This window comes from Manacus candei, unplaced genomic scaffold, assembly GCF_025592945.1.
Source record: "Manacus candei isolate 608988 ecotype Guabito, Panama unplaced genomic scaffold, ASM2559294v1 h1tg000086l, whole genome shotgun sequence".
Taxonomy (NCBI): Eukaryota; Metazoa; Chordata; class Aves; order Passeriformes; family Pipridae; genus Manacus; species Manacus candei.
This window is the reverse complement of record NW_026138134.1, coordinates 5,929,063-5,939,250: the sequence shown is the minus strand read 5'-3', so window position 1 is coordinate 5,939,250 and position 10,188 is coordinate 5,929,063. Positions and strand designations below refer to the sequence as shown.

The 10,188-nt window shown below is 49.3% G+C and overlaps 1 protein-coding gene across 1 annotated transcript; it reads right to left on the bottom strand.

Annotated features, from left to right (window-relative positions):
- Positions 1–2,505: 2,505 nt before the first annotated feature.
- On the bottom strand, positions 2,506–10,133 carry LAYN (layilin). Its single transcript, XM_051812583.1, has 7 exons — positions 10,039–10,133; positions 7,427–7,733; positions 5,668–5,825; positions 5,331–5,369; positions 4,923–5,006; positions 4,479–4,581; positions 2,506–3,859 (listed from the first exon to the last, which is right to left on the bottom strand). Exons 1-7 carry the CDS (start codon positions 10,103–10,105, stop codon positions 3,535–3,537), a joined length of 1,083 nt encoding a protein of 360 aa, XP_051668543.1. The 5' UTR covers positions 10,106–10,133; the 3' UTR covers positions 2,506–3,534.
- Between the last annotated feature and the right edge of the window lie 55 nt (positions 10,134–10,188).

Genomic DNA, 10,188 nt, shown 5'->3' with positions numbered 1-10,188 from the left:
GCGGCGCGCCCGCCCAGCGGGGCCGAGCCCGGCCGTGGGGTGGGGACAGAGCCGGGAGAGGGGACGGCAGGGACGGGGGAGAGCGCAGGGGATGGGGAAGAGGACAGGGGATGGGGAGGGGATGGGGAAGAGAATGGGGATGAGGACGGGATGGGGAGGGGATGGGGAAGAGGACAGGGGATGGATAGGGGTAGGGGTGAGAAAGAGGATGGGGATGGATGGGGATAGGGATGGGGAAGGGGATAGGGAATGGAATGGGGATGGATGGGGATAGGGATGGGGTGGGGATAAGGATAGGGATGGGGACAGAGGTAGGGATGGAGACAGGGACAGGGATGGAGACAGGGACAGAGGTAGAGATGGGGATGGGGACAAGGATGGAGACAGGGATGAGGATGGGGACAGGAACAGAGGTAGAGATGGGGATGGAGACAGGAACGAGGATGTAGGGGGGGATGGAGGTAGAGACAGGGATGAGGCAGTGATGCTGAGGGTCGATGGGTTCCCCAGTCTCCCCCCGTGGCTTGGTGTGGGCATCCCCTCCTGCTCTCCCAGCTCGGTACGTGCCCCAAAGTGTGGCTGTAGGAGGGGGGGGTTAAACCCACCCCCTGCATTAATAAGATCCCATTATCCCATTAATGAGATCCCAGCAGGCCCAGCTCATTAGCAGGATGAGGGGGAATGGGTCGGCCCCAGGTGTCTCTCCATCCCCAAATCAGGGGCTCCATGCACTGAGACCCTGAGCTGCTGCACCTGGATCAGACTTTGTGGGTCCTTAAGGCAGATAACTTTTGCAGGTCCCTTCTATAACTAAACTATTCCTCTATTTATTTCCTGCACACCTGGAAAGACAGATTGGGAAGCTCTGTTAGGCCCTTTGACATGAATTGGTTAGAGGACCTTCAGAGTTGAGAATGTGTGAAAAAAGCCTTTCATGCTAAGTTCCCTTTCCAGTACTAAGTCCACCAGGTCTGATTTGTCTGTGCACTTACACATGAGCTTGCTTTCATTCCAAAAATGCCATTTTAACTCTGCAGTAATCTTTGCTCTCCCAGTTCATGCCTGTCCCTCTCTGACCACTCTTATCCTCTGCCCCATCTCAGGCTGGAGGATTCACTTTGGGCACCAGGAATCACCCCTGGAATCTTTGCTCCATTCCACTGACCAAGCAAGGCACATCCAAAAGCTGATGGAACAAGAGGCCTCGTGTCTTCTGGATCAGCAACACAGCCACAGACCTTTTCTGATGCAAACACAGCTCAGAGCAGAGCGTGGCCACAAAAAGAACAAGTGGAAGAATGCAAGGAACAAACTTGTGCCTCTTGCTTTCCCTTTTTTGTACAAGTTCTACACGTAAAGCTGTGTCATACTTGTGAAAAGTTGGTTAAATTTGCTACGTGTCAAAGAGTGATGACTGTTCTGCAAAGGGAGCTGAAGTTCTCTGTGCAAAAATTAATGCCTGTCCTTCCCTGTTCCTGAGATTCTCTAAGGAATGACATTTGGAGATGATGCTGCTGACTTGGGCTGCCATGGAGAACAACCAGAGTGCTCTCACTGTTCTATTTATCCCCTTCAGAAGTTCTGGCAATGACTAACTGATGACTTGAGTTAGTCAGACATCCACCCTTTTAAGTGATTGATAGGTACATGAGCAGGCTTTCCATAATCCTACTTGAATAGAAAGTGGTGTCATCCCAAAGTGCCACTTGTGACATTTCTCTGCTGTGGAGGGGCTTCATTTTTTTTTACAGACTCGAGCTTGGTGCGTTAAAAGTAACTTTTTCTCCACTGTGCCAAATATTGCCTGATATTCATTCACAGTCCGCTTTATTATAAACCGGATTCTTTAGTATTAAAACATTTATTTGCTTCCCGGCCACTTCTGCAGTCACAAAAACATCCTTTATCCAGGAGATTTTAGCGGCCACCGACGTGTCCTGCCGCGCTCCAAGGAAAGGGATCCCAGCGCTCCTGGCACAGCAGGGATGGAGCAGCTCGTGGAGGACAAACGTGGAGCGCACATGCCCTCGTGTGGTCACTGCGGCTCCAGGGCTCCAGAGGAGACGGCCAGCAGCAGAATTTCTCAAATCCCCTCGCCTGGGCACACGCAGCTCGCTGCCCGAGCTCGGGGAGCCGGGACCAGACCAAAACACAGCCTCAGACGCCTCATCTCCGACCTCTGGCAAGCTTTACCTCTCCTTTTCTGGTTTTCAACGCCTGAAATGATCAGCATGTGCCTGATGCTTAATGCCTGCAAAAAAAAAAAACAACCAAAAAACCCCAAATAAGAACAGCAAACCACCCCAAAAAACCGAGGGAAGAGACCAAGAATATAAGAGTCAAAACGGATCGATTTTTTTCTGGATGAAAGAGCACTAATTACTGCATTGGAAACTCCAGGCATTCCAAGTGCCCAGCACTGCCTATTCTCCTATATAAGGATTTTGCTTTTCAGGAGAAAGTGTTGCTAACTCGATGCCATTTTCAAAACACCTGGAAGATTAATTCTTTTTTTTTTTTTAAAGGAATTACTTCTTTCAGGTCTTCATCTTGCACCACGTTCTGGTGGAGGAACAGCAGGGGCTTGGCAGACACTGTGACACTGCAGATGTGCAGCACAGAGCCCTTGTGCACTGAAATATTTCAGTGTTTGCAGTAGAATCCTCTTCCTGCCCGTTTGCTTTGGCAGAACAGGTTCATGGTTACCCCTGCACTCAGTTCTGTTGTTGTTTCAGCCAAGCATAAAACACCTTTTGCCAAACCTTTGTTTCCTGGTGGCTTGTGAAAATTCTTCCTTTTCCTATTTATTTATTTCCATGCAAGGGAGGAGAGCAAGCTCTTAAGGGAACCCTGTCAAGAGCTAAAAATTCATTTTAGGTGCTTCAGAGATTTGTTCAGCAGCAAAACGTTGCTCTCTCCTGGAGCCAGAAACACCTGCAGGGCAAAAGGTGTGTCCTGTTTGTGTTCCTGCTTGACATGCTTTATGTTCTTGGTCTCCCCTCACTCCCTCCCTCCCAGGAGGATGAGGGAAAGAAGTGGAAAAGTGAGAAAATTCGTGGTTTGAGACAAAGGCAGTTTAATAGGTCAAGTAAAAGTTGCACACACAAGCAAAGCACACCAAGGCATTCATTCTCCACTCCCCATGTCCAGGAAAGCAGGGCTCCATCACACCTGACAGGCAACTTTTAGCACCTTTAAGACAACTGGGTCAGTTCAATAAATAAGGATTTTGGATTGTCCTCTAGTTTTTCAAGGCATATCTTTGGTACAAAAAAAGTGAATCGAGATTATTAACAAGCCGTTCCCAGGACAAAGGGGGCTTGATGCAAAGCAAAATATGTACATTCTTTTCAGTCTGGATCGTTAAAAACCCACATTCTTCCAAAAAAAAAAAAAAAAAAGAGAAGAATATGGGGACAATGCAAACCCAGGATAAACATCATTAAAACAAGTGCATAGACAGGGCAGGTAAACTCGTATCAGCACCCACTTTGTCATCTGAGTTCCAGGGGGGGTTTTTTTCTGTCCGTTTGCTCAATATCCATAAATCTCATTGTCCACCCAGGTGGACTCCTGGCTCCTGCCCACACGCTCCCCACAGAGCTCGTAGATGTCGTTGGTGACAAAGCCACTCTCGGGCCCAAAGCCACTGCTGGGGGGTCTGGGCGCTGCCTCCTGCCCGTCCCTGCCCAGCTCCCAGTGCTCCCGGGCCCGGAAGGAGGAATTCTTGGTGCCAGGCCTGGTGCCAGCCAGGTCTGCCTCCGACTGCTTGTTGATGACTTTGTAGATGTCCAGGCTGGGGCTGTTGGACAGCCAGGCATCCTCCTCCTTGGGGCTCGTGTCCATCTGCTCCTCCCTCCTGGGGAATGGGGGGGAAACAAAAACCCCTGTTATGGCACAAAGCAATACCACACCTCTTACAGTGATTTAATGCTGACCCTCGAGGAAAGCTGACCCTCTGCATAAAATTGGGAATTATTTGTCATTCTGTGCTGCACACCCGGAACAGCCCCTTGGCACCACCCTGGAGATACTGGGGCAGCAAAACCCAACCCTGACGTTCCCAAATCCACAACCAGCACCCCCAGCAGAGCCACTGTGCACACAGGGAAAGCATGGAGATATTACTTATCAACAAGTATTACTTGCTCCTTTTATCTCCACATTTTTCACTTTCAAAGGTGAACATCTGATAATTCAAAAATCGATGATTCGAATCTTTAATAAGAAAGATGACAATCATTATCTTGTTTACACTCTTCCCTGACTGCTATATCTGTGAACACACTAATACGCTATAATGTGATTTACTTAAAATTTTTGCTTGAAAATAACTCAGCCTGGAGCACCCACTGCACTTTTTAAACATTTCTTTGTGAGGTCCTCTGCAGAGCACCTCACAGGGTGCCAAAAGCAGCTGCGAGATTACTGCCAGGAAATGCTACCACAGGGGATTTTAACATAAAAATGCCACTTACCTCTTCACAAAAAGCCAAAAACAGGAGATGCCTGTAACGACCACCAGGAGCAGCAGCACAGGAATGCTGGGAATAAGGATGTAGGCAAGACTCTGAACAGGTTCTAGGGGTAAAGAGGAGTCAGTGGTAAGAAGGAATTGGAAGTTTCTCACAGTTAATCATATACACTTACAAACAAAACATGGTCAATTTAGCCACTCAAAAGTGATTCAATAAAAGTACCTTTTCCAGACCCAGAACACTTTAGATTTTGAACATTCTGGTGGCCAAAGCAGCCAGTTCAGGTTTGTACTGAAGGGGAAGATTTGAGGGAAGGTTGTTTGTTGTTTTTTTTTTCAGACTGTATATACAGCCTCCTACAGTTTGGGTCAAACACTTGAAACTGTTTGCAGCCAAATGTGAAAAATGTGGATTTGCACAGCCAGGGGGGAGTGCACAACCTACCTCTGGCTCCCACAGCTGTCACATTAACACCTCTCCTCCGGGGTTCTCCTGGCAGCACTGGGCTCAAGGGCTCCGTGGCAACATCTGGGAAGAAGCAGCTTAGTTAACATTGCAGATTTTCTTTTTGAAAGAGCTTAGAGTCATAAAAGTGAGGGTGAGGGGATGGGAGAGACTGAGAGCTGCAAAGATGGGCAAAGGGTACTGGCCCTCTTCTGCTTCCATGACCTGCATCAACAGCAGCCAGGCTGTTTTCCTGCAGAATGGGTTATGGAATAGCACAAGGAAAAGTGCAAACTGCAGGGGAGTTTCTTGCTCAGTGTGTTTTCAGCCTGCTGAGAATGTCTGTAACACAGGGCTGCCTCTGAAAGTTAACTTATCATTGAAGAAGAGCCCCAAGCTCCAGCTCACCTCTCTGAGGATTCTCTATTGGAGCATTTGTTGGCTTCTCTGAAAGAAAAGAGAAAAGCACAGTTTGAGTGGGGAGACCAACACCATGAGCACCCTTCTCTGGTGTTCTCTCTCCCTCAGGCCCCAGCTGAGACCTTAAACACTTCACACTTCATAAAAACCCTCTGAAAATTTATACCAGCAGATATTAATGCTGAGATTGCTTCCCCCAGCACTTGCATAAACTCAGAGATACCCATCTCCCAGCAGTGGAGCTGAGGAAGGGTTTCCCTGTGTCCCTGCAGCCTCCTCATACCTTCTGGGGGTTGGGTTTCAAAGGCACAGAATGACTCATTACCGAGGGAATATTTGCAAATGAAGTTATTTTTCATGTTGCATCTGTCGTCGTTCCACTGAAACATGTAAGGCCCCCCGACACCTGGCGGGGCAGATGGCTGGTGGTACATCACAACACAGATCTCACTCCCACAGGATGGCTCATCCACGTACCAGTTCCTGGGAAAACACAACCAACACGGGCAGGGGCCACCCCACGTCCCTTCCCGGGAGCTCAGGTGGGAACACGGCCCAGAGGGCACAGCCAGAGGGGTCACAGCACACCCTCCCACCCCGCCCTTCCCCTGGGAATACAGTTATTTATTCTTGGAATTCTGATTTTTCCAAAGGAAAAAAAAAAAAACAACTCAGCAATCAGGGTGTTAAACGTTGCTGACCCTCTCCCTGCCTGGAACCCCTCGGGAGAAATTTGACTTTCCCAAACGATTTTAGACCTGTGCAAAATCATCTACCACAGTTATTTTTTTTTTTTGCTCTCTGGCCTCGCAAAATTTCAACACCTCTTTAATGAGGAAATGAAAAAGCTGAAGGGGGAATCTGGTTTTCTCTGTCTGGAAATGCACCAACACTGGCTTGCAGATAATTTTCTTTTTGTTGTTCTAATAATAAACTTCACCACCAGACAACTGTGCAGGCTTTTCCAAGAGCACCCAGGAAGGAGGCTCAGCCCCCTGGAACACCACTGGTATTGAGGAGGCATCTTCTGCAGCTCAGAGGAACTCTTCTAAGCTGGGTTTAGATTTTGACAAGTGCTCAATACCCACTATTTTGGAACAAACCATGTTTTGCCTGCCAAGCTGGCCCGTACAATAGAGATAATTCCAGCCATCCCAAGGTACTCCACATGGGAAAACACCCCTGTGTGTTAAAGCAGTGTTTTTTCAATCATTCCAACGCTGTATTTCTCCCTCACTTCCTTCCTCCCCTGGTGTTTTCCTTGGCTTTATCATTTAGCACAAATAAGCTGTGTCTCACCAATGGAAGGCAGTAAAACTGGGCCTGTTTCTTAGCAGCAGATCTGGCTCCAGCTTCCCATTATCCACCCCCAATATCTGAACCACAGGAGAAACTTTAATACACCCGACAGCACTAAAAGCAGTTTTATTCATTTCTTCACAGGGCAACTGAAATATCTGATGAGCTGCCAAGGCAAGAAGGTCACTGGCAAGATGTTTTTACCCATGTGCAATAGGAAGGAGATGCAGATGGGTGTAAATGTTGCTGCTTTGATATTTTAAATTTCAACAAATGCTGTGGTTTCTCTCACCTTAAGACAGGGAGGCAGAAATCTCACAGATGTTGTGAAAACTTGAACTTTTCACGTCTACAAAGAAATCCTGCAGCTCTCAGATTTAACTGTCTCACAGGAAAAAAAAAAATGTCATTCCTTCAGCAAGTGGAAGGGAAAGAGCCCATTGCTCAGGGATGAGCTCCAGAGCATCTGAAGTGCAGGAACCTCCAGGTCAAAGCACATATTTTGTAGCTGCCTAATCAGATTTTTTTTAAGACCAGATCACTTGTTCTTCCCCCTCCTTCTAGCAATCAAAAATCATCAATTAGCCCGAGCTAAACACCCTAGGTGTCACATGGAGCAATAGAGAGTCTCCAGAGCAGGGTAACTTTATATCTGGGTGGGATGACTCACAGATGGCAGCTGGGACAATATTCCTTGGGTCATTTGACAGAACCCTTTGTGACTGCTGAAGGCAGGTGACAGTCCCTGACCCTTCTGCCTCCCAGTGCCACCCCCAGGCACCCACCTGAACTTGGCTGAGCTGCCATCCGACCAGGAGTAGAAGTTCTGGCACTCTGTACTATTGTTCTCCTCCTCCTCCTCCTCCTTTTTCCTCCGGAGCCCTATCCAGAAATCCCCGTCGGAAGCCAGGAGGCTCCTGACGAAGGTTTCGATGAGTCTCTGCTCTGCCGCACTCTCGATGCTCACCAGGTGTCCCCCGTCAGCCTGGCAGGCCAGCTGAGCCTCCTCGTAGCTGGTTCTGCGGGAGGCATCGTGGAAATACACGATTTTGTAGCAGGGTTTCTGCGTCCCACGGCGGCAAACTGTCTGTCCTGCGGGGAGGGAGAGGGACCTGTCACAGCAACTCTGCCTGCAGGGCCAGAGTTCAGTGCTAATGCTTCCATCTGGACGAGTTTTGCACTGCTTCTATGGAAAAGTAGACAGGTAAAGAGCCTCTTGTGTTCCTGGCCTGGCAATGGCACCTCCAAGCTTTTCTTACTGCATCAAACAGTTTTTAGCACTGTCCTTTCATGTCCTGCTCTTCTCAGCTCCCTCACGATTTTTCTGTGAGTTCCAGATCCTGGGAGTTCCTCCCAGAGAAGCAATGCTGTGCCAGACAGCAAGCTCACATATGCAGCATTTTCAGAACAGAGCTCCTTTGCAGGAGTTCAAAGAGGATTTTTTAAATTTATTGTTATTTTTAAGGAATTAAGCAGCTAAAATCAGAGACTCCCCTACACAAGCAGAAACAGCAAGGATTTATCTTTCAGGGTGTGTGTAAGAGTTCCATGGAGTTTATATTGCACTCATGGAATGGGTTGAGTTGGAAAAGACCTGAAAGCTCACCCAGTTGCACCCTCTGCCACAGGCAGGGACACCTCCCACTATCCCAGGTTGCTCCAACCTGGCCTTGGACACTTCCAGGGATGAGGCAGCCTCAGCTTCTCTGGGCAACCTGTGCCAGGGCCTCCCCACCCTCCCAAGGAAGAATTCCTTCCCATTCTCCCACCTACACTTACTCTTCCAGTTTTCAGTGTCTCTACTGTGGTGAGCAAGACGTGTTCCCCCAGCCCAGTTCCCTCTGCTCTGGGTGGTGCTGCTGACTGCCCAGGAAGGAAACAGTGTCTGCTCTCAGGCTGTCAGAAGCCAAAAACTTTCTCATGCAGAAGCAGCACAAGCTTATTTTGGTTACAAGGGGAGATCAAAGTGAACAGACACATCGTCTGACTCCAGGCACTCCTGCATTCCTCTGCACAACAGGCCCAATATTTAGACTGTGGAAACAAACAGTTTTGTTCTACTCAGTAAATATTTCTCTGCAGACACAATCTGCTAACCTACGTGTCTGCACAGAAGGAAAACATTCAGCAACATTTGTAACGTGCTCAGAACAAACAGGATGAGAGGACAGGTCATTATAAACCCCTCCGTGGGTTATTTGCTGGCTCTGCTTTATTCTTCTGTATTCCTACATGAGCACTGTAAGAGTGAGAGTTTAAAGACCTTTCATAGGGGAATTTTTGAATAATTAACTAGTCAGAATCAATCTGTTAACACTTTACAAAGAAGTTACAACAGGAACAGTTTTTTACTACAACTGCAGTATTAGAGAATACATTTCTGGTATAACCTGTATTTCTCTTGGGAACTTTACACTCATCCAGGCTTGGTGAGACAGGCAAAGCCCCCTTACCTCTTCTGAGGGATATGTCCACTGCTGTTGTGAAAGGCATGAGAAAAACACAGACAGCACATTGTTATTAAAAAAGCTTCACTAACTGTCTACAAATACTGTCACAAGCTGCACTCAGGGTCTTTCTGATAAACAAATGCAATTTTTTTTCCACTTACTGGCAGAAAATCTCTGCCTCATCAGCCATTACTTTCAGCTAAGGAAAAAAATCTACTGTAGTTGATGTCTGATTACTGCTCTTTGGGATCCCAAAGAGGGTTTGAGTTACAGGGCATGCTGTCTGTGGAGCTGTAAGCAGTGCTGAAAGGGTTCCTTGTATTTTCCCCTTATCTCCTCACTGCCTAGACGGGATCTGCCCCAAAGTCTGCTGACTTCAGTGAGCTCCCCAGGGCAGGGCAGGGAAAATCACAGAGTCACGAAAGTTGGAAGGGACAGAATCCCAGAACAGGCTGAGCTGGAAGGGACCCACAGGAATCGTTGAGTCCAACACTTATCCCTGCACAGGACCACCCCCAAGAGTCACACCATGTGTCTGAGAGGATCATCCTGAGCTCTGGCAGCCTTGGGGCTGTGCCCACTGCCCTGGGGAGCCTGGGCAGTGCCCAACCAGCCTCTGGGGGAAGAACCTTTGCCTGAGATCCAACCTGAGCCTGCCCTGACACAGCTCCAGGCCATTCTCTGGGGTCCTGTCCCTGGTCCCCCTAGAGCAGAGCTCAGGGCCTGTCCCTCCTCTGCCCCTCCCGAGGGAATTGCAGACCAAGCCCACCAAGCCCAACCTTCCCCCCGCATCCGCATCCTCCCCGTGTCGCGACATTCCCGCGCATCCCGACCCTCCCAGCGCCAGGGGCGAGCGGCAGCAGAGCCGGAGCTCCCTCTCCGTGCCAGGGGGGCGATCCCAGCGCCGGGCAACCCCCCCGCAACCCCCCGCAAAACCCCTCTCTTACCGCTGAGCAGCCGCGCCCCCGCCGCGCAGCCCAGCGCGGCCGCGCACAGCGCCGCGGCCGCGAGCATCGCCCCAAATCCGCGGCCGGAGGGGACGGCAGGGAGCCGGCACCGGCACCTCCTCCTTCCCTCCTTCCCTCCCCTCCTCGGGC

Bases quoted from the DNA above. Each gene is read 5' to 3' on its own strand.
- LAYN (XM_051812583.1), bottom strand. From the start codon at position 10,105: ATGCTCGCGGCCGCGGCGCTGTGCGCGGCCGCGCTGGGCTGCGCGGCG. The intron at 5,370-5,667 runs GTAATGAGTCAT...CTTTTCTTTCAG, and splicing joins CATTTGCAAATATTCCCTCG to AGAAGCCAACAAATGCTCCA. The intron at 4,582-4,922 runs GTAGGTTGTGCA...CTTTACCCCTAG, and splicing joins GACAGCTGTGGGAGCCAGAG to AACCTGTTCAGAGTCTTGCC.